Source organism: Haliotis rubra, unplaced genomic scaffold (assembly GCF_003918875.1).
Source record: "Haliotis rubra isolate DU_JTF1 unplaced genomic scaffold, ASM391887v1 Scf57, whole genome shotgun sequence".
NCBI lineage: Eukaryota > Metazoa > Mollusca > Gastropoda > Lepetellida > Haliotidae > Haliotis > Haliotis rubra.
In genome coordinates, this window is record NW_025767268.1 from 1926148 (window position 1) to 1951821 (window position 25674).

General features: G+C 39.3%; 1 protein-coding gene and 1 long non-coding RNA gene across 3 annotated transcripts in view; both read left to right on the forward strand.

Moving 5' to 3' along the window:
* Window positions 1-2758: 2758 nt before the first annotated feature.
* LOC124254309 lies at window positions 2759-12342 on the forward strand. Its single transcript, XR_006892449.1, has 3 exons — window positions 2759-2770; window positions 9687-9688; window positions 12259-12342. It is a non-coding gene; the product is annotated as an uncharacterized LOC124254309 (long non-coding RNA).
* Window positions 12343-13834: 1492 nt separating this feature from the next.
* The window catches only part of LOC124254236 (sodium- and chloride-dependent glycine transporter 1-like), a 65072-nt gene continuing 53232 nt past the window's right edge, over window positions 13835-25674 (forward strand). For both annotated transcript variants that reach the window (XM_046688126.1, XM_046688127.1), the window contains exons 1-5: window positions 13835-14331; window positions 19861-19992; window positions 21810-22044; window positions 24561-24693; window positions 25477-25611. In XM_046688126.1, coding sequence (XP_046544082.1) covers window positions 14055-14331; window positions 19861-19992; window positions 21810-22044; window positions 24561-24693; window positions 25477-25611 — 912 coding nt within the window. In that variant the 5' untranslated portion in view covers window positions 13835-14054. The remainder of the gene's footprint in view (window positions 14332-19860; window positions 19993-21809; window positions 22045-24560; window positions 24694-25476; window positions 25612-25674) is intronic.

A 25674-nucleotide genomic window follows, 5' to 3' on the forward strand; every position in this document is an offset into this window, starting at 1 on the left:
TGCTGACGGTTCGGGTTCGACCGTTTTGCTACAAAACAACAAGCAAATGCTTGATGGGCATCTATACGTTGAAAGGTAACATACCAACGTTTGGTATGGATATACAACTTCTTTATTATTTACAACACGACGTTTCTGGGTTTCAGCTCTGTACACCTCAATCAAAACATATCACTTAATCTCCTTGATGTCTGTACATCTCAATCAAAACATATCACTTAATCTCCTTGATGTCTGTACATCTCAATCAAAACATATCACTTAATCTCCTTGATGTCTGTACATCTCAGTCATTAATTCTATCTCACTGGCCTCCTGTACGTACTATATACTTTGCTTGTAAATCATATTCTGTCATTCATCTGACGAGGGGGCAAGAAGAGCCCAGAAACGTCGTGTTGTAAATAATAACGAAGTTGTAAATCCACACCATACGTTGTTAAACTACACATAAATCAACGATCTATGGAAGATTCCGAACATGTGGATGTTGCTTGGAATTTGATTAAAGGTAGCAGCATTAAAGTGAAAGAGAAGTCCGGTTTCATATGTCCTACAGTGTCATCCTGTGACATAAGTCTTAAATATGGATAGGCAGTCCGGGACAGTCTCCTCCTTTTTAAAACCTGTCGTCATCACTGATTTTCTGTGATTCTGTGATTTCAAAGCTGTTTTGTTTATTAGGGCCAATTAAATCTGAGTCAGAAAAAAGACTTTTTGTAAAGTGAGTGAATATGGTTTTACCTCGCTTTAAGCAACATTCCAGCACAATCTCGGCGTGAGACACGAGAAATGGGCATCACACATTGTACCCATGGTCGTCGGCGTGACGAGCGAACGTTGTAACCACTAGGTACCTCACCGTCCACTTTGGGTAAAGTCTAAGGATTCGTATTTCTTCCAGGATGAGTTTATTACCAATTTCCGGACTTGTACCCGACAATATATTTCATGACACCTATGTCAGCCCCACACCATACATACTCCTCTTACCGGAAAACGGGGATATTTTTCTAACCCTTGTAAATGAGTGTCAGTTATATACTTAGTGTCATTTGAGATTTCCCTTATTTAACTCTATGCTGTTTCCGTGCAGATGTTATTCTGCTTGTGTTTGAGTTCACTTCTTCTATAGCGTCCTTACTTAGCTGGGCGGTGGGGTAGTCTAGTGGTTAAAGCGTTGGCTCGTCACGCCGAAGACCCGGGTTCGAATCCCCACATGGGTACAATTAGTGAAGCCCATTTCTGGTGTCCCCCGCCGTGATATTGCTGGAATATTGCTAAAAGTGGCGTAAAACCAAACTCAGTCAGTCAGTCAGTCCTTACTAAGCTGAATCCACCTTGAATGAAATCTGTGGTGACGACCTGGCTGTCTTGGGTAATCGTGCCGCCTCAGGCAGACTGTTGGGTTCGCCTGTCTCACATTATTTTCCCATTCCATTTTGTAATGCAAAACCCCTAAATGACGCAAGTCTAAATTTCGTCAGCACCTAGTCGTATTCACACAGCTTCAATAAAATAGAAAACATGTCTCTTAACGAAAGCTGGCGGAGCGTGAACAATGGAGGGCGAATTGCAAACAACAGCAGGCAGATGTAGCTAGTTGAATGTGAACTTCAGTGTTATGTCAATACCTGAACTGACAATTTCAGCCAAATTATACTCACCAACCCACAACCATACCCGAATATGTGTCTCTCAAAGCACCGAGACCGACATCTTAATATCATTGTCAAGGGTTCACTAACTAAACTGTGTGTGTGTGTGTGTGTGTGTACGCGCGTGTGTGTGTATGTGTGAGGGTTTGAGTCATTACGGTGTATTAATCTTCATGGATACATTGCTTAATGCAACACAGCAGCCGGGCGTTTTCTTTACTCTTAAAAAATGTAGGGGAATTTCATTTTTGATTAACGACTGAAAAATGGAGAGATATATCGGAGTCAATCAATGTTGATATGATAATAATGAATGTTTTGAGAGTGTATCACCACTTACACTTCCTTATGACCATAGTTGTTTGTACAGTAATCGCTCTTGAATGATGGTTGGTGTATGGCGTGAAATTTGCATGTGTAAAATTTTCATTTTCAAACAACAACAAAAAAACGAAGGAAACAACTGTGTGATGTAGGGCTGGGACGGGTCCATATTTCCTGCCCGGAGACCCGACCCCCTATTACCCGACCCTGGTACCCGTTATAACACTAATTGCGAGTTATTCCCCTTCAATAAAATCAGTTATGGATGGGATTAGAGTGGCGTCTGGAAATATTTTGAATACTCGCATCAGGCACAAAGACAAACTGCACTTTGTGCACAGTGCAGCTAAGTCAGAAAGGAGGGAGTACGTAATGGATGTGGAAACATCTGAACAACAAACATCCCCCCGTAACAAACCAGGAGCTACAAACAAATGCCGTTCCAATCTACAGGCAAAATACAATTGAAGGTATAAATAAAAAGTGTATACCATTAAACTAACAAGTAAACAATGTAATGTAAACATAAAGTTTTCAAAGTAAATACCTCTCTCCCTCTTCTGTGGACTCATAATCCAATCACAGTAGTCAGACAGTCAGATTGCTTATTTACGTCTGACCATATGTACAATAAATAAAAAAAAAAAAAAACATAAAAAAATACAGTAAATATACTCTCCCAAAAAATGAAACGCATCATGAAAATAGCAATTTCATGTAGCAATGAATTAAAACGTGATTCATTTTACAAAAGGCTTTGCTCTGTTTATGAGTCCTATGGTGTTGATGTTTTGAAACATCACAACAAAACGCACCATCCGTAAAATACCCGTATTTAACAGCATGATTTTCAATTTCGGCGTGTAGTGTCACAGAATACACAATTCACACGCAATGCACGTGAAAGTTGGGGATCAGATAGTCTCAATGATGGGTATAGAAGGTGGATCGGTGTCTGTCGATTATTCACTGTATTTGGAATATTGTTGACGAACGCAAAATGCCACGTCTAAGTGAAGCCAACCGTCATATCGCCATTGGTTTGCTTGAAGCTGGCCAGTCTCAACGTGCAGTTGCCCGACGCATGATTGTTCACCAAAGCACCATTTCACGGCTCTGGGAGAGATATCGCCGGCAGAATTCGGTAGCAGATGCCCCTCGTATTGAGCGACCTCGAGCGACCACTGCGGCGCAGGATCGCTACATCCGGGTACATCACCTGCGTCATCGAACAACTACGGCGACCAGTACCGCTCGACAAATACCCGGATTGAGGAGGTTTTCTGCACAGATCGTCAGGAACAGGTTGAGAGAGGCTGGTTTACGTGCCAGAAGACCTTATTTTGGCACTGTGCTTCGACAACAACATCGTCGACATCGAGTTCACTGGTGCACCAACGTTCAGGCCTGGAACCTACCGAATTGGCGTAGAATCTGGTTCAGTGATGAATCACGATTTCTATTGGTACGACGCGATGGAAGAATGCGGGTGTACAGACGTCGACGTGAACGTTTCGCCGACGCTTGCGTTCCCCAGGTGGACAGATTCGGCCGAGACAGTGTTATGATATGGGGGGCGATCACCTGCCGTAGGAGAAGTGATTTGGTGATGATCCAGGGCAACCTGACAGCTTAACGGTACTGTGACGAAATCCTACGCCCACACCTCCTTCCAATCATTGATCGCCAGAGGGAGTTGTTTCAACAGGACAATGCCAGGCCCCACACAGCACGTCACACTAGAGACTTCCTCCAGAACCACAACATCAATGTGCTCCCCTGGCCCTCAAGATCACCGGACTTAAACCCGATGGAACATCTGTGGGATGCCCTTGACAGACGGGTGCGACGCCGTAACCCTCAGCCCCAGACACTTCAAGCAACTCGCACAGGCACTACAGGCTGCGATTGGGCAACACGAGATTCTGAGACTTAATCGTTCGATGCCGAGGCGATGCCGTGCAGTTCTGGATGCCCACGGTGGTCACACGAGGTATTGACTTCAGCGCCACCACACGTCTCCATGTGACACTCAAACTGATTTCCTCGAGTTGGTGCCAAAGACGGGTGAGTCTGCATTCCCAGTGTGCAATTTCGCTATATTTCATTGACTCATAAAGCCTACAGGATGTTTCAAAATAAACAAAAAAATACAGTTGAAATTCCTATATGCGCTTCTTTTTTGGGAGAGTATATTATAAAGGGAGTTATGAGAGACGGTTGATAATTAAATATCACAGAACAATATATTCGAAGCATATGAGTAGATAAAATGACAATTGAACTACAAAAATATGAAAATAAAATGTTAAACTTATTTATATAAAATTTGGCGGCGTCTTAAAAGGGTTTTAAAGCAGTTTTTTGCACGTACGTTTATAAGATCTTGAGAGCTTAAAAGGAATGATGACGTCTCAATTTCCGATAAGAGGGTAAAACGTGGCATGAAACACTTTGCTGATGTTAAAGGGTCTTCTCTTAAATAGTCGTTAAGGCCTCTGTTATATCGAATATTGATTTATGGATTCTGTAGGACAGGCCCTCGTGTCTATGCGAGGATCAAAGATTTTTTTATAAATATATAAAAATTTGAGACGACCCCCGACTCGAAATGCTTCACAATACAATACATCATGTATTGTACTGTGAAGCCTTTCGAGTCAGGGGTCATCTCAAAAACAATATTTTTAAAATCTTTAATCCTTGCAAAACACGAGGGCCTGTGTTCTGTAGTGCCAGAGTTTGTTTTTCCCCGATCCCCGTTTTGCGTTCTCCAGGTGTGATGAAATTTCCCTTGTTTTCATAAAAGCTTGTAACGATAGTTCTTCACAGTCTCTTACAGTGATGATGTTGTTTAAAAGAGCATCTTTGGTGATTCCCAATGTGTTCATTCGCCGGTAAAAAAGCTAAGTGCCAAGGCTTGTGTCTGTTCCGTGCTTGATTATTTTCCCAATTAAAAACATAGGGCTCTATACGTTCTTGGTCCATATTCATCATTCTCCTCCAGTAACGAATCAAGCATATATCTTGTCGTACACTTAGTTGCAGGGTTCCATCCCATGTCACCAATAACATCTTCATTAGCCTCGACTTCAATAGCCTAGACCTAGGTAAAATCTCCTAGCACGGTTTTGAATTGCGTTGATTGATGAATAGTCTTGTGTTCCATAGATTGAAATGCCTTAAGTTATAACTGGCCAAGGTAAATGCATCGTACAGTTTGGTAAATGTTTTGAAACCGAGTTACCTTATCGGTAACAATAGGTCTACCTTCGCAGTTTGTTCAGACTCTATTTGAGGCGGACGTCTGCGTTCTTGAGTCATTTACATGTAAACAATAAACTACTTGGCGTACTTGCAACCTATGTTACACGTGACATGCTTAGTTGTTGACAGTTGATACCTTGTGCTAGTTTAGTCAACAATCTCAAACAAAAGACAACAATCTCGTTGTAAATATATATAATAATTATAAACACATTCAATTAAGTCTTAATTTATTAGTCACGTAATCAAAGCGGGTCCGGGTAACGTGACGGGTACCCGGGTCCAACTCATTACCCACCCGTCCCGGGTACCCGGGTTACCAGTCCCAGCCCTACTGTCCTGGCCTGCTGGTTGCACGTCACAAACACATGCAAAGGCTAGTCAACTGATCATCTAAAAATTGTATGGTATAAGTCAAAATAGGGAATGACAGGAGACTTGATTTTCACCACTTATGCGTGATATTTGGAATTATCCCCAACATTTCTACCATTAACATCGTCAAAGCCTTTACTGAGACCTTGGATAGTTGTAACCTTGATCGAACAACTTCTGAGTCGTATGACTCATCGATTCGTATGAATCGATAAATTTGTTTTAAAAAACTCAAATGTGGAATGGAAATTGATTCCATGTTAATCTTTTACTTTCGATAAACACTTCCGGGTAAACTATTGGTAGGTTCGCGGTCCACAGATCTATCCCGGCAGCAGAGAGGTTTGTATTCACTGACAACATGGAGAAACTGAGTAAACGTGATGAGCTACAGCTGAGGGAGGTTGATGTCGCCCATGATCGGATTCACCGCCAGGCTTCTCTCGTACTGTATCCCACTATTAATGTTAAAGCTGTAAACAACGAACCCAGTGCTAACTTGTACGAATGTGACTAAAGCTGTAAACAAATATCACGAACCCAGTGCTAACATTGTGCTTGTACGATGTCAAAATGTTGACTGTTGATGGAATCAAAGCTATCGTGGCTGCGGATAACAATAATAAGAGAATAATGTTACATTATATGTCAGAAGGAAGCAACTATCAGAAGCATGTACAATCGTCCTTGGCAAATACCAACATTACTTAACAATCATATAGCTGTTAGTGTTCCAAATGGGAAGGAAATAGTCACAAATTTAGTTCGTTTTTCAACGCCACACTCATCATTATTACGGATAAATAATCAAGTCTGGAACTCGGAACTTTGGAACTTTATAAAAAGTTTCTTTGACATGTTTTTTAAGTGAGTTTGTAAAATAACTAACATCTAGGCATTTTATCAATTGCCTAACTGATAATACGTTACACATACAACGAAACTCAGTGTTATCAAAGCTCCAATGGAGCTCTATGAAAGTGAATAAAATTCTGTGAGAGCAGCATTTCATTATTTAATCCAGTCAACCATGTATATTAAATTTATGTCTTGCATTAAATTTTATGCTTTGTAATTACACACGCACGCGTACGCACGCGCGCACACAAATCTATTTTATACCTACCTCTTTTGACCTTTTCCGCTATGAGACAATTTCCGTTTTGGGTAATTGGTAAAGCGTTCGCTTGTCAGGCCAAAGTGCCGATTCCCACTTAAAGTTAAAGGGCAAGTGTACACGAAAATTAACCTTTTTGTCTTGCACTTTTTCTTCATAAAAAGTGTTTATCAAGTAGTTTTATATCCAAACCAGTATATATATTAGAAGTAACTAATTTATTATTTGCGTTATATCAATTCATATTTTCAACATTTACCAAGAGTTCTATATCCACAATAAACACACCATGGCTTATGTCCCTTGGAAATGACGTCATTGGTGCCCAAACGATAAACGAATGACGTCGTCAGACCTTATTAGACCCATTTCACGTGGTGCAGGTATAGGTGTGGTTCTTGTGTCTCGATGCGCAGGCTACTGTTTTAATCCACATGTTGCCTAGCCGTCAGCTGACTATGTTGTCAGTTCTACACTGTAATGACGTTGCAGTATACATTGTACTAAAAGTGTTACCACGTAACCAAATTGTATAACATATTCAACCTGAGTCGGTCGCCTTTCCAACAGTATCTTTTTTCATGAAACCTTAAACGTATATGCACTACATCTTGCTTGCCATCGGTGAATGTGCCGGCATTCTACGTTTGTTACTAAAGTTCTTACATAAATCGTACGATTCATCGTACCTTCACTTTGATATCGATAGTACATATCCAAATACATCACGCAGATAAATGCAATTTGCAGTTTTGAACACTGTTTGAAATTCGTTTTTCTATGATATCATCCGCTCATTGCAGATCAAATTTACTGAAAATTACATGCTTCGTAAATCTTGCCAGTTTTGACACATTACTAAATCACCATTCACTGCGTTTTGCGTAATTTATGGTATGTCTTAATTCAAATGTCAAATTTTACTGGGAGAAAGACGTGATCATTGTGATCAGCGATAGTTTTGTTGTTGTATGATCGAATCACCAAAGCTCGTTCTGAAACATTATCGATGAACCGAGAATCGCTGAGAATGTTTTGGAAAATACGCAAACGTCAAAGTGAATTTTCAGCTATATTACATAGAGTTTATAAAATCACGTCTATGTCGGTTACGTTTCGTCCATGAAATCAATTGTATAATTCAACACCATCTTCCTTACATGAATCCCTGAATTCCTCATACAGTTCAAAATAAACTGACAAATGGACTCTGTCACCAATACAAAGACGAAGTGTTTCAGTGAAATCTAACGAAATATATCGAGGATATAAGATGCCGCGCTGTGAAAGAATACTTGTTTGAAATGTATACAAAGCCAGTCTCAGATTTTACACAGTGTATCCGTTCGCCTACTTGTTGCATACAATTGCTCATTAGTTTTAGAACATGCGTGGGAAAGGTATCGTAGCAAGAGATAGTTAAATAAAACAGGTGTATTCCAATGATTTTCTAGATTCGTCACAACATATTATAGTTTTTGAAAGCATGGCGCAATAACTGACGCAAACTCACGCACAACGATGACGGTACTTCTCTTAATTTATGACTATTTCCCTTGGTCACAATAAACCAAAAGAAAATAACAACCAGCAGACTGACAGAATTTTCGGACTACTTACATGTCACATTTATGCATATACGTTGCTTGAAACAACGAAAATTTCCTTCGAAAACTCCGGCGTACTCATGTCAGTGAACACGCCATTTTGAAAAAGTCGCTTCCCGATAGTGATGTCATACGGACGTCAACATTGTTATACATATTTGGTATTTTCTTTGAGGCGAGGTTATGAATGAAAATACACACGATCAATCCGTCCTGCTGCTTACATGTTCTGTTCTTATGCTTCTTCGTATTTTCACAAACTTTTTTTCACGTGATTTACATCAGTATTATTATCTTTTGATTTGGGACTAGACAGGAGACCAGTTTAAAATCAAGTGGCACCAATTACGTCATAACCAAAGGGCGGTAACTCTGGCCTGTTTAGCTCGGCAAACAAATACCTCATATTGGCATTACATTTCAGCACTTATTTTGAGGGTTATACTTACATTGTAAGAAAAATGAGTGTATATTTTCAAACATTGGTATTAACTAATTAAAACAGTTCACTTTGATTCATATAAGAATAAATGTGATTTATTCGTGTACACTTCCCCTTTAACTTTGTGGAACCCATTTCAGTTATATCCTACCGTGATATTGCTGATAAGTTTATAAAGAATGTTATCATGCATGAAGTCCTTCCTTGATTGTAGTAAAGAAAATCATGTTCATTGAGGTTTATAAAGGATGTTATCATGCATGAAGTCCTTCCTTGATTGTAGTAAAGAAAATCATGTTCATTGAGGTTTATAAAGGATGTTATCAAGCATGAAGTCCTTCCTTGATTGTAGAAAAGAAATTCATGTTCATTCTCACATAGAGGTTTATAAAGGATGTTATCATGCATGAAGTCTTTCCTTGATTGTAGTAAAGAAAATCATGTTCATTTTCACAAGAGGTTTATAAAGGATGTTATCATGCATGAAGTCCTTGTATAAAAGATGACCTATTTTCAGACATTTCCAACTGAAAAATATATATATAGTATGTACATTTTCAGTCGACAGAATGATGTTTGTTGTTTTTCTTTGGCAGGCCTGTCCAAGGACAATTATTCTTGTCGACCTCAGAAACGAGGCGTATACATCCTCAACAGTAATAACCTCAGCTGCCGGGTCAGGGTAAAGATCAACTGCCAGGATAGCTTCTGAAGGACAACTTAACCTCTCACCTACATCCACACTCTGGTACTGACCGTATACAAATATGTGTATGTATGTTTGTATATACTGTCACTGACCGCAAATCCATCATCCATCCATTCATCAATATACCTTTCAAGAGCGATTACTATACAAACAACTAATAGTATGGTCATAAGAAAGTGCTAGCAAGTGGTGATGCACTCTCAAAACATTCATTATTATCATTTCAACCTTGATTGACTCCGATATATCTCTAAATTTTTCAGTCGTCAATCAAAAATGAAATTTCTCCTACAGTTTTTAAGAGTAAAGAAAACGTCCGGCTGCTGTGTTGCATTAAGCAACGTATCGATGAAGATTAATACACCGTACTGACTCAAACCCTCACACACACACACACACACACTCTCTCTCTCCCACTCTCAAACTCTCACACACTCACACACTCTCTCTCTCTCTCTCTCACTCTCCCTCTCTCTCTCTCTCTCTCTCTCTCTCTCTCTCTCACACACACACATACTCTACGCATACTCCACGCATACTCGTGGAGTTGTGAACAACCTCACATTAATAGTGAACTATGTGTCTAATTATATCATTATGTCCTTATATTTATAGTGAATGGTCTAATTGAATATATGGCATTGGTGACTGATAGTGTTTTAAGGTTAAAATGGGAGTAACCGTGAATATGAGTCAACAATTACGACTGTCGGAGCTGACCTTGCCCACTGAACGGGAAACGTGTTGACAATCTTGATGCACATGCGCCAAACTCCATCACGTGTTGATCTTTACAACGCATGATACAAGTGTCTTTACTATTTTATGTGGCCCTTAACGAGTATTTGATCAATCGGCTGTACATTCTGTCGGGAGTAATGAGAAATAGAGAGCTCGAACAAAAAGATATATGCTTCTCATGTATTGTTAAAACATTGTTTTTATTATCTGATGCTACCTAATTACTTTAATACTAATATCGTTACATTTGTTATATGACGTACTAATTATGCATATTATCTAGATTATACAAATCTGAAAATACTGAATAGTTTATTTAACAACTTTTGACATGGTCGACTACAACATAACCGTAAATTATATACAGAGGAATAATAACATGTACATGCACCAATCAGTTGATTTTATCATATGCTTTATATTAAACGAATTGTACTGGCGCTTAACCAACATTGGTAGTTGGTTGTATGTTTTTTTAGCAAATTGGTGCGTTTCGAATCCTTTCTTAAAACATTAAGCTGACTTCTCTGTTAGCATAAGAATTGAGCGTAGCACCCCCTCTCCCTACCCCACACACCAAAAAGATTTTTAAAACTTAATAATTTAAAAAAATAACAATTAAAATGCAAAATTCTAAAAATGATCCAGGTTACAATTCAATACAAGTTATTGCAAAGGAATTGAACTGGCAGTGCAAAAACAATGGCAGTATACAATAACAGTGCAAATACAATGGCAGTATACAATAACAGTGAAAAAGAGTAAGCGATAATATTCATTATAGGCGGTAGAATATTAACCCAAGACATCATTGAACCACAATATTTTTACAGATTGTTTTCCAGCCTCATTTTACGTTTTACATGTTTTAAAAGTAAATGAATACATTACACATAATCACTTTAACAACGGTTCCTTCTTTTTACATTTAACTAAAACTCGGTATACGTTTTTCAGTCCTTAGTTTAGATGGTTGAGAGTCACATGAAAAATATGCTCAATCAATGAGTTAGTGAGTGAGTTTAGTTTTACGCTGCACTCAAGTCAAGTCAAGTTTATTGTATTCAAGGCCTCCGGCCCATATACAGGAGTTACATACATATACATAACTATAATACATAATACAATGACAATTATGAAATTACTTGGATAACCTATCATTTCTCAAGACAACAGCATGTTTTACAAATAGAGAAAGGTTACGGATAACAGTTTCATTTCTGGAAGTGAGAATCGAGACAAAGGCTATTGTTGGGTAATTTGATAGATAATTACTTGAAATATATTTTCTTCTCTAAGATCATCATAATATGGACATACAAATATAAAATGAATTTATCTTCAAAAGATGAAGTGCATAATGGACAAATTCTCATATTTCTTTCTACAGACAATCTTCTTCCTATATTAATACTTAAATCTAATAAACCTAGTCGGAGCTGAACAAATGTGCGTCTGATATTTCTTGATGTAATATTCCAGCTATATGGCGGGGGTCTGTAAATAATCGGGTCAGGACCAGACAATCCAGTGATCAACAGCACGAGCATCGATCTGCGCAATTGTGCTCATTCAAACAACAGTGACATCACATTCACCTTTTGTAACCTTAGCCTCGGTTACAAAGTGAAGTTGTCAAAGATGTAATAAACACATGTGTTAGGAAGGAATAGGAATAGCCACATCTTGTTCTGATGGGTTTAGTGAGTGAGTGAGTGACTTTGGGTTAAGGCTGTTTAAAACGATATTCCATGAAACCGTTGCATAAAGCTATCGTAGCGTTAAGGTGATCTCCGATATTTACGATAGTGGCAGCGCTAATATCCCTTTGTGCAACATGATCTAGTTATACCACTCGTGTGATGTGAGACGAAAGTCCGTGGTTTACCATTTTGGCGAAAGTACCAAGAACGGATATGGTGGTAAGAACCAAACTTACAGCCTCTGTGATGACTGGCCATCCCTCGCCCAGGCAGAGGAAGGGAAAGGCAGGGCCATAACACGCGTCAGACAGACAGACAGACAGACAGACAGACAGACAGTTTACTAAAGTCTAACCTTGTTACATTACATAATTAAAATTTTACATATACATAAGACGTAAAAAGCCACCCTATGTGTGAGTTATGAGAGACGAACCATAAAATATTAACACGTCACGATAGCATCATGAAAACTATTACAACAGTGTACAAAACTTATAGAATGAGGTACATGAATAAAACCAAGTAAAATTATCACATAACATAATAACGATTTAGACACTATATAGATCATTTACCTATATACACAAATACATAAAAAATACACATAATGTCATACAATATCTGTTTTCGGATAGATAAAATAGTTTTCAGTCCTTGACCGCAGACAAAATCACTTCTGGTCTGGAGAGTATAAAACCTGCTTTCTGAGTATAATTAAAATTGGCAAATTAATCTCTGGTATCTATATAAACTGTTCAGTGCAGAAAAACGTGTGCTTCGTCTTCCATAAAATCGTTGCGTCATGGGCATGTTCATTCTTCTAAAGAAGTGTTGTTGTAGCGCCCTGTCTCAATTCGAAGACGTGCTACTCCACATCGAAACAATGTCACTTCTCTGCGTTCTGCTAAGACGACTATAAACGTAAGGTTCTATTTCATATTCCTTAAAAATGCAGTAAGTTCTTAGTTTATTGCCGTGGACACCATTTCTTCCTGTAGGTTGGCTGATTTGATGGCGCCAAGAAGGCACAACATCTTCCATCATGTTCCTGTTATACAAGATACCACGTAGATACCGCCATAAGCATGATTAAGTTGTCTAGAATGACTGGTTCCAGTATAATCAAACTTGTGGTGGATTCTAAAAACCTGCTTTCGCTTACGACGAGATTCCCAGTTACTTACTCTAAGTACTTCACTCAGTACATGGTGAACATAGTAACAACGCTTTGGATTGCAGCATTTTAAAGATATCACTTAAATGCACACAAAAGACTTAAAATACCCAAACCTAAGTGCTAAATTCTTGGGGCGTCATTGAAATCTTCATCCATGTTTAAATTTCGCATATTTTACGGATAAAGTGCACACAAGACACATATATTTTTCCGATTAAACAGAAAAAAGAAAACAAAAGTCGACATTTATGCAAGTATGTCCAAAGGTAGATAACTCAGGTCTGACCTTGTCACAGGAGACCCTGACCTAATTTCCTGAACAATTAATCCAAATCCCTTTTTCTCTTCTTACAAACTGTATTGCTTTACCCAAACTGACAAATAATCACCATTATCTGTTTAAATACTCCCTGATTATAGCCTTCCCGAAGAAATCAGTTGTTTCTTTTTCAGCCAGGGTTGACCCCATAATTAAAACGGTGAAACACATAGTTGCCAGAAGTTGATTTTCCTTGGGGTTAGTATGGTGTAAGATAGTATGTTTATAATTCATATTAACATGAAGTGTGTCTGTTATAAAATGTCCTGTCTAAATATGTTACAATATTTCTACTGACCTAATTATAGAAATACACATAGATATATGACACGTGTCATGTCTAAGTAAAGGCTACAGAGGGATGTTGTTTTGACAAGGAGGAAATAATTCTACTGTGCTCTCAACCAGAACGCTACGAGCTGTCAAGCAAACGTTTGTGAGGATACGGTGTCAACGGTCACATTCTCGGCTGGCCTTTTGCCAATATGAACTTAACGCACAATTATCCTGATTTGATGACATAAATATATAATTGGATAAGAGCACAATTGAGGAAACACCGCTCTGACCATACAAGCTGCCAGCTGAACAGTGGAGGACAACATTCGAAACATGGCGGACCTCGAGAGCAAGGAAGACACAGTAACAAGCAATGTAGCTAAGAAAGAAGGGGGGCCTCTTCCAACTACCCAGGAATCTACTGCATCAGGACCCGCCGTATCAACTCCTGTAACTAGCTTTGATGTCGAGGACCAGACGGCTGTTTCCCCGGGCGTGGAACGGGGGTATTGGGGCTCCAATGCAGAGTTTATAATGGCCGCTTTGGCCATCACCATAGATTACAGTCTGATATGGAGGCTTCCCTATATGTGCTACAGGAACGGAGGGGGTAAGTGCTCTGTGTTGCTCAAGATTGTTAACAACACAATGCTGTAGTTTTCATACATTTGTTGTTGTGTTGTTAAAGGCCGGATTCAGCAATATCTCAGCAATATGGTGGCTGTCTGTAAATAGTCGAGTATGGACCAGACAATCCAGTGATTCAAATCATGAGCATCGACCTTCGCAATTGGGATTCGGTGATATGTGTCAAGATGTCAGCGAGTCTGACCATCCGATCCCGCTAGTCGCCTATTACGACAAGCATGGTTGCTAAAGACCAATTCAAACTTGTATCTTCACGGGACGTTTTAATATATGTCCATGTAAATATAACGCGTATTCAGTGTTGAGTTTGTGTTGTCACGTACCCAATACCAAGAGACTTACATGGGGGTGATACTAGCCGACAATATGCAGGTTCTTATATGTGGGGATGTAGCCGGTATTCCAGGGCTTACAGATAAACGTATATACACTAATCAGGTATATATTACTTAGGAGAAGTGTACATAATATCAAAGAACACGGAAGAAATGGATAGGAATATATAATAATGTAATTCTGAATATATACAAATACATTCTGTCCAGGAATATGTAAAATCGTACATTCTGTGAAGGAATGTGTAAACATGTCCCTGTGAGGTGAGATGATGTGAAATTGGGTTTAACGTCTTGCTTGAGAATATTTCGCTCATATGACGACGTGCATGCGTGTGTATGTGTAGGTGCTGCTGCTTGTACTAGCCCAGACTGAAGCTAGTTTTATAGTGCTAGCCCACTGAGATACCATGCCACAGCGAAGCATGAACACCCCACTCAGACACATTATACTGACTCCGAGCTGACCAGTCCTTGTTGTACCCATTAATGCCGAGCGCCAGACAGGGACCAACAAGTACCATATTTTAACGTCTTTTGGTATGACGCGATCGGGGATCGAACCCGCGACCTTCCGCTCTCCGGGCGGACGCTCTGTGTACCTGTGTCAAAGAGTATGACTAAGTGTACAAAAAGGCATACGCTAAAGAGTACATTCTACATTCTGTCGAAGTGTACATGCTTTGAAAAAACATTTTGAAGAATTAATGTACTAGTGTGAAGCAATATGAAATGTCAGGGAGTATGTTGAAATATGCACTTAATGTCAAGGAATATCTAGAAATGTCCTGAATGTCAAGATACATGCTGAAATGCACTTAATGCCAAGGAATAACTAGAAATGTACGTAATGCCGAGGAGTATGTTGAAATGTACTGAATGTAAAGGAATATCTAGAAATGTACATAATGACAAAGAACATGTTGAAATGTACCTAATGACAAAGAACATGTTGAAATGTACCTAATGACAAAGAATATGTTGAAATGTACCTAATCACAAAGAATATGTTGAAATGTACCTAATGACAAAGAATATGTTGAAATGTACCTAATAACAAAGAATAGGTTGAAATGCACCTAATGACAAAGAACATGTTGAAATGTACCTAATGACAAAGAATATGTTGAAATGTACCTAATGACAAAGAATATGTTGAAATGTACCTAATGACAAAGAATATGTTGAAATGCACGTAAAGTGAAAAGAATATGTTGAAATGTACCTAATGACAAAGAATATGTTGAAATGCACGTAATGACAAAGAATATGTTGAAATGTCCCTAATGACAAAGAATATGTTGAAATGCACGTAATGACAAAGAATATGTTGAAATGTACCTAATGACAAAGAATATCTTGAAATGTACCTAATGACAAAGAATATGTTGACATGCACGTAATGACAAAGAATATGTTGAAATGTGCCTAATGACAAAGAATATGTTGAAATGTACCTAATGACAAAGAATATGTTGAAATGTCCCTAATGACAAAGAATATGTTGAAATGAACCTAATGACAAAGGATTTGTTGAAATGTACCTAATGACAAAGAATATGTTGATATGTACCTAATGACAAAGAATATGTTGAAATGCACGTAATGTCAAGGAATATGTTGAAATGTACCTAATGACAAAGAATATGTTGAAATGCACGTAATGACAAAGAATATGTTGAAATGCACCTAATGACAAGGAATATGTTAAATGTACCTAATGACAAAGAATATGTTGAAATGCAGGTAATGTCAAGGAATATGGTGAAATGTACTGAACGTCAAGGAATATGGTGAAATATTCAAAATGTTTGTTTGTTGTTTAACGGCACACTCAGCAATACGTCAGCTGTATGGCGGCTTGTACCTAATGACAAGGAATATGTGAAATGTACCTAACATCAAAGAATCTGTTGAATGTACTTAACGCCAAGAAATATATGGAAATGTACGCACTGTCAAGGAATATGTTAAAATGCACTTAATGTCACAAAATATGTAGAAATAAATGTAATGTCAAGGAAAAGATGTATTTAGTGTAGATATGTAGACAATGTTCGGGAAAATACATACTCAAAAGTATTTCGATATCCACAAAAACATTCTGCTAAAGGTAGAGTTCAGTCAACAATTCCGACTATGTCCTCAACATGAGTTGATGAATCACTAGGTTGTTCCAAAGTTTCACAAAAAAGGTGAGCGTATCCTGCCCTTCCGGTTACATTCGTCACAAATATATACTATAGTAAAAGTGTTTGATGGTGTGTAGATGATATAGGAATGTATCCAATACATACTCACAGGCATCCGACAAATCTGGCAGAACTAGAGCACTTACATTTAGGTATGTAGGTAATGATAAAGCACATTTCAAATAACTTTCGAGGGGCATTCATTAAATATTTCCCCTGACCTACTTCCGACAGACTTAGACAAACAAAACTAAGAACAATTATTAGTCTTTCTCAAATAGACACCACCAAGAGTTATACACTTTTCCCATCGTTGTATGCAACTGTGGGGGCCATGTTTGTGAAAGTCGGTGGGTGGAGCATCAAGCCACGAGTTCGCTGCGGAAATCAGTGTTTCATCATCTGGTAAACGTGTTCCCTTCAAAAATGACATCATGGTTGGAAACGGGTGAAGTCAGATACTGCCAGTTCAGCAGAATAGGGTGTGTGTGGAAGGATTTCATAGTCACAGTAGCGAGCTTCTGTCCGGGCAATATGCGAGTTGTGGACTGGGGCATTGTCTTGCAGGAGACGGACTCCTCTGGTCAGCATACCGCGCCTTTTGAGTTTGATAGCATAGTAAGTCCCAGTCTTTGTGGTACCCTTTGCCAAGAAATCCGCCATCACCACTCCGTGCTGGTTCCCGAAGACAGTGAGCATGACCTTTACTGCAGAGGGTTGAACCCTTACCTTCAGTGATGGTGGTGAGTCAAAATGCTTCCACTGCATAGACCGGACTTTAGTCTCTGGTCATAGTGATGAACCAATGTTTGATCCTGTGTGACATGTCTGCTCAAAAGGCTTTCTGGTTTTCTGTACACATGTCAAAAAGAGTCTTTGAACAACTGACTCGCTGCTGAAAAGGAGTGAGCTGTCCCGGAGTCCACCGTGCACACACCTTATGCACGTGAAAGTAATCGTGAATGTTTTTTTCCACAGACCCTACACTTATCTTGATATTTTGGGCTAAGTGGCGAACAGTTATCACGTCTAAAATGGCAGCCTCCACTTCATGGATGGTGTCGTCATCAATGGCAGAATGGGAGCGCCCAGGAATGGAAGCGGTTTCAAAAGATGTTCGGTCACACTTGAATTGACGATGCCACTGTTTTACAATGTCATGGGGCATCATCCCCATTAGTTTCTTTCATTTCATCGAAGGTCTCCTTTGGCGTGCGAACTTTCAAATATAAAAACCTGATCACTGCTTGGTACTCGACTGGCTCGATTGTCACACTCCAATCTAACACTTGTGAAAGAGGAAGCAGAGTTCAGTGCTGAAATTATCATGTGACCTTTATCTTCATGTAACGCTACATAGATATAATTGCAGCCAGATTTGAGAACAGGGTCAGGGACAATCTTTAATGAACGCCCCTCGTATTTTTAGGATATACGTCCCTAGTTTTTAGCCTATACCTTGACCCGATACATCAATGTAAGAAAGAAGCATCAGTTGTCTTTGAATGTAACCCGTCAAGTTTGTCCTTTAAAATGCTCATATCCAAGAGAGCTCCCTAGGCTTCACTGCCTCATCAGGCGTATGTTCTTAGGATGATATACAAGAAAATGAAACATTTTGTAACGCTGTCCAGATATCCTATAAAGAAATGGGGCGGTGGGGTAGCCTTGTGGTTACACCGTTACGCTGAAGACCTGGGTTCAATTCCCCTCAGTGGGTGAAGCCCATTTCCGATGTCAGCTCGCCTTGATATTCCTGGGCTATTGCAAACAGTGAGGTTATACCATGCTCACTATTAGTACCATGTATGCTTTGAATAAGCCCTGAGACTATGTGTTCCTGGACACATTTATAAATGAGTGCGTTCAGTCCATTAGTGGTATCGGAAAATACGAGAGTTTCAACAGCAAACAGAAGCAGGCTGCGTTTGTCAACAGGTTCCATTAAATGTTGATAACATTTAGCACTTATGCAATCCCATGTTTGTTTGAAGGCAATGCGTGCAGACATGTTTAGTGCATGGAATGTGATTGTATTCTTTCATCTGAGGTTCCGTGTCAATTATATATGACATTTTCATTAATTACATGGTAGTTGCCGAGTACGATTACATGAAACTGACCAGGGCTAATAGCTGCTTGCTGGCAACTCTAGTGCTAACACACTAAAAACCACATCCTTCCTTCCTGAAAACGGGAACAGGACAATTTTCATTAGATTATAACACATTTTTTTAGGGCATCCACCCTGTCCGGCATATAATAACCTTTAGCAGAACTATTTTCCAAAATACTGATGCAACCATTATCATTATCATACCTTACGCATTAGTATTGCTGTAATATAGAAACATGCGGCGTAGCCGTGCTGTTCAATCACTTACACACTTGTTATGAAAGGTCAACAGCTCAACATTCACCCTATTTATTCCCTGTTATAACATAAAGCGCATGACACGAGAAAGACATGTTTTTTATTGATAAGTCATTTGCTCTTAATATAGGAAACAATTACCTAGACAATATCATACCATTAATGCAATCTGGGAAAATAATCATAAATTTATATACATATTTGTAGGTAATGATCTGGCAACAGACGAGAGGTTATAAGATCAAAACATATTTAACTATGTTAGTTTCAGTTCGATTGCATTTCTACCTTATGACAAGAACAAAGAAAGTTGAAGTTACAAGTTTGGTCGCGGGCTTTTTATTCAATATCTATGAGAGCGAATCTGATATTTTGCTTTTTTTATGGAATCAGTTCGGATACTTGTAGCCGAGACTGGGTATTCTCTGGCATTGACGTTCCATATTAACTTTCCAAAACGTGTGTGTAAAGATGTAAAACAAGTTGTATGTTGAAACGGGCTTTGCCTGGTAGAAGTTGCTCCCAGGTCAAGCTGAGTCGCCTGTATACACCACAGTTGACTCACTCACTCTGTCACTGCGTCTTTCCAGTTGTCTACATGATCCTGTACGGCATCTTCCTCCTCCTGTTCGGAGTCCCCATCTTCTACATGGATCTAAGTCTGGGTCAGTTCTGTGGGAAAGGCCCAGCCCACATCTATAACCTCAGTCCACTACTCAGAGGTAAGGTCACAGTGTCAGAGGCGCAACCTTTGTACGAAACACCAGTCTAATCGCTCATTGTCGTGTAGGCAATAGTTTCTGAAACTGGAATTCAATTTACTTTCATTGTCTGGTGAGCAGTATTTAATGAAACACTTGCGTGAACTACACTCTCCTTGTCTTGCAAGCAATATTTTATGAAACACTTATGCAATCTACACATTTGTTATCTTCTAAGCAATGATTTATGAAACACTTATGCAATCCAAGCTCTCACTGTCTTGTAAGCAAATAGTTTATTAACATTAATGCAATCTACTCATTCATTGTCCAGTCAGCATTATTTCATAAAACACATGCACCATCTATACACTGATTATCAAATAATCACTATTTAATAAAACAAACACGATCTACACTCACATTGTCTTGTAAGATATATTTTATGAAAAACTTATGAAAGTTTTAACATTCATTATCCAGTAAGCATAGATTAATAAAATACCTGTACCATCAACTCTCTCACCGTCAAGCAAACATATTATAAACTACATAAAGTACATATTTTTTTCGATGCACTTCAATCTTAACTACTGAATTTCATTAGGAATATGTACAAAAATAGCAGAGTGACACTGTTTCTCATGATATGTAGAAATGCTGTATAGGTGTTAGTGTAAGGCTTCAGCCATATATCGAACACATTGTAGAAATGCTGTCTTTTCCAGAAAAGAATACTCATGTTTACTAGTTAAAACCAGCGCCTTCTTGGATATTATATAAGTGGTGCATCGTTGCCGAAGTGGGGCCAGTGTCTCGCCACTTGCTGTGCATGTTAACCGGAATGCATATACCGAACTACTGTTATAACGAACTAAAATAATGGCCACTTTCAGTTTATTATAACCGTTATTTCGATTTCGATTTATATCTGTTTCATTAACAGAGAATACATATTCATTTTGATGTTTGACGACATATATTCAAAATCAATTCTGCTACGTTGAGTATATGGTTAAAAGAGAAATGACAAAACCCTTTCCACTTTCGAAAGAAATCTGTGCTAAAACAAAGACGGTTGTACAATTCTGACTGTATCATGACTATGTATTTGCTTGTTCCCGAATTCAGGAGTATTACAGCTGTACGACACAGTCTGTAAACAATCGAGTCAGGACCAGACAATCAAGTGATTGACACATTGGGATATGATGACTGAGCATGTGTTTGTGAATCACATGCAACTTTTAAGCATGTAAGATAGTGTAGTTTCTATATGTAATCTGTTGATGGTGTACGGCAACTTTTAAGCATGTAAGATAGTGTAGTTTCTATATGTAATCTGTTGATGGTGTACCGCACATCTGTCTTAATCAGACTCAGACCTGACCAGCCACAGTCGTCCAGGTTCACACTGGGGGATGTTCATTCCTTAGGTATTTCCATTGTACCTTCTGGCATATGTACAAGCAGGAGACCCGTGAACATCCGGGTTACAACTGGCCTTCAGTAACCCATGCTTGTTGTAAGAGGTGACTAATGGGATCGGATGGTCAGGCTCGCTGACTTGGTTGACACATGTCATCGGTTCCCAATTGCGTAGATCGATGCTCATGCTGTTGCTTGCATTGTCCAGACTTCATTATATAGCTGGAATACTGCTGAGTTACACAACAAAAGACCAAAACAACAACAAAACAACAACAACAAAAACAAAAACAAACAACTACTTTCAGGAGATGGACGTTCTCAAAACTGTGTATGTTTGTTCTCTCTTGCAACAAGTACAAGCAAAACTTATCATGAGGGAAACCGTATTTCGATTTTCTTTGTTGCAGGTATCGGCGTGGGAATGGTCGTAGTGATAGCTATGTGTCATCCCCTATATAGTACGATCACGTCATGGAGTCTGTACTACCTGTTCCAGTCAGGGTCCACTGTTCTACCATGGTCTACCTGCAGCAACATGTGGAACACCATCTCATGCATAGATGATCATACGGCATCATTTAATACAAGTCAGGACTCGTACATGTTCCGTATGCTGTCGTCCCCTGGGGAAGAATACTTTAAGTAAGGCACAGTTGGAAATATATCATGTAGATTGTCAACATTCGGATAGAATTCCTTCAGTAGGGCACAGATCGAAATATATCATGTCTATATCTAATAGAGTGTCAACATCCAGATAGAGCTTCTTGAGTAAGGCACAGATGGAAATATATCATATCTATGTCTAGTAGAGCGTCAAAATCCGGATAGAGATCCTTGAGTAAGGCACAGATCGAAATATATCATGTCTATATCTAATAGAGTGTCAACATCCAGATAGAGCTTCTTGAGTAAGGCACAGATGGAAATATATCATATCTATCTCTAGTAGAGCGTCAAAATCCGGATAGAGATCCTTGAGTAAGGCACAGATCGAAATATATCATGTCTATATCTAATAGAGTGTCAACATCCAGATAGAGCTTCTTGAGTAAGGCACAGATGGAAATATATCATATCTATGTCTAGTAGAGCGTCAAAATCCGGATAGAGATCCATGAGTAAGGCACAGATGGAAATATATCATGTCTATATCTAGTAGAGCGTCAAAATCCGGATAGAGATCTTTGAGTAAGGCACAGATTGAAATATATCATGTCTGTATCTAGTAGAGCGTCAAAATCCGGATAGAGTTCCTTGAGTAAGGCACAGATTGAAATATATCATGTCTGTATCTAGTAGAGCGTCAAAATCCGGATAGAGTTCCTTGAGTAAGGCACAGATTGAAATATATCATGTCTATATCTAGTAGAGTGTCAACATCCAGATAGAGTTCCTTGAGTAAGGCACAGATGGAAATATATCATGTCTATATCTAGTAGAGTGTCAACATCCAGATAGAGTTCCTTGAGTAAGGCACAGATCGAAATATATCATGTCTGTATCTAGTAGAGTGTCAACATCCAGATAGAGATCCTTGAGTAAGGCACAGATGGAAATATATCATGTCTGTATCTAGTAGAGTGTCAACATCCAGATAGAGTTCCTTGAGTAAGGCACAGATGGAAATATATCATGTCTATGTCTAGTAGAGCGTCAAAATCCGGATAGAGATCCTTGAGTACGGCACGGATGGAAAGCATTGTTTAAGACACAAGGTCATTTTAATTACACATCACAACACAAACAGTGTTCCCGTGGTCTCACTTCATAAGCAACAGCTCAGAAACCATTTAATATATTTGATGTTAAGAGGATTTTCATAGGATCCCATCTCCCAAAGAAGCATAATCGTCATCTATGTGCAATATCAAGTTGCTGAGCAGTTTAGTTCATATATACTATGTTGTCTATATTGACGAGTGATTAGAATATACGTGCCTCAAATGAGAAATAAAGTTTTCATGCATATTTATAGCGCAATAGTGCAGTGGTAAGGCGTCTGCCTATCCCGCTGAAGGCTCGGGTTCGATCCCCGGTGGAGGCACCTAGGTTCGGGTCCCGAGGTGGGCACATTTGCGTAGTATCCTTGGATACTTAGATTCACATTGTCTCAGTTCACCCAGCTGTAAAATGGGTACCCGTGTGGATGTGCTGGCAATGTGAGTGTTTAGTTCATTGCGCCTAACATGCTGCATGGCTCTATGATCCCCAGGGAGTTGAAAAAGTATCGGAAAGTACGACAGTGTCCTATGATCGGGGATAGTAATGTACGTAGCGCTGTGAGCAGGCAATGTGCCTGTATGTGAGCGCCATATAACCGGACTATTACTATTCACGTAACAAGGCAGGGATGATCTTCTGGACAGGATCTTCAGCTGAGTAAATGTTGGTCGAGCTTTGCTACCACCGGTGTATATATAAGAATGTCAGTAGTTTTTACAGAAACAAACTCTAGAATTCACTAACTGCATTTTAACTGTGTTTATTTTAAACTGTCAGGAAGTATTTTATAGTAGCAAACTCAAGAATTTACAAAATACATTTTAACCGCAATTCATTTTAATTCTTGAAAAATTGCAGATATAATAAAATTAGGTGTTCTGATTTAATATGTCCACACAGGAAAGAATCTATATTGACTCATTTATGTTTTACATAGAATGATAGTCAGTGTGTGATTATGGTTTTACGCAGCTTTTAGCAATATTTCAGCAATATCATGGCGGGGGACACAAGAAATGAGCTTCACACATTGTACCCATGTGGGGAATCGAACCCGTGTCTTCATTGTGACGAGCGGATGCTTTAACCACTAGGCTACCCCACCGCCCCAATGACAGCCAGATCATGCCTTGTCGGAAGTGGAGAGAAGCATTTTAAGAAATTTTCCAGCAAGCAGCGTGAGGCTTGAACAATTCAAAATAGGATACCTGTACGTGTGTCTGTCTGTCCTACATATCCTGTATTCACATGTATTGTATATCGACTCCTTTAAGTGCACGGACCCTCTGGTGTGGAACATGTCGTTGTAAAAGGCTGGTACGAATGAGTTTAGATTCCGTGTAGCCTCACTGAATATCCCATAAGAATATGCAGTTGAGACTTGTACCATAACCATCATCAATGAAGTAGTGTTTACTTCTGTCATATTGCAGTAGGCGAGTCTTGGACATTTCTACTGGGCTCGAACAATCCGGTGGACTTCGCTGGCAGCTGGTCGGGTGTACATTCGCCACAGCGCTTCTCATATTTGCTGCTTTGTTCTGGGGAGTTAAGGTTACTGGAAAGGTATGTAAAACACATTTGCCCATTTGTGCATACCACCCGTTTGAGAAGTGACTCATTTGGCGATTTTACAGAATAGCACAGCAAGGTTCTTGAGAGGCATATAGAAGTTGGTTTTCAAGCATAAGACAAAATATTGGATACCAACTTCTTCTTTATTGTATACACAACGTTTCTGGGCTATTCCTTGCCCCTTCGTCAGGTAGTCGTGTGTGGTCGTGTAGGGTAGTGTGGGGTGGTCAAAAGTTGAAATTTACACGTGTTGGGGTTGAATCCCAGTAATGACCAACGCTTGAGCGCTACTTCATTCCTACCCGATTATCTATAGATATATAGTGAGGTACACTACAGTGCTCAGGTTTTCCTTTATTTCCATGGAATTCTAGACTTATGAATCTTTTTACCATCTTGAATAACCTGTCTTTGTGTTTTATATAGAATGATAGCCAGATCATGCAAGTGGAGACAAGCATTCAGTTTTTTTTTAGTATGAGGCTTGAACATGTCAATATTAGTTACCATTCCATGTTTTTTCCTAATACACTACCCCGAGGAAACGTGAAAGGGTGGTGAGGTCGTGTGGGGTGGTGAGGTCGTGTGGGGCGGTGTGGTCGTGTGGGGCGGTGTGGTGTGGTCGTGTACGGTAGTGAGGTCGTGTGGGGCGGTGTGGTCATGTAGGATGGTGTGGTCGTGTGGGGCGGTGTGGTGAGGTCGTGTGGGGTGGTTTGGTGTATTTTCTGGAACATGATAGGCCCGTTTCTGACTGTAGACCGACTGTCTCTCCAGGTGATGCTCGTCACGGTGCCACTCATCTTTCTCCTCCTTCTGGCACTGTTTATAAGGGGCATGACGTTACCAGGGTCACTGGAAGGTGTAAAATACGCCCTCCTACCTTCCGCATCAAGTCTCCTGGAGCTACAGGTGAGAGTTGCTATACCCGTATTAATGAGTGCAGTCTTACCCTTTGGATGGTATTTTGATTAT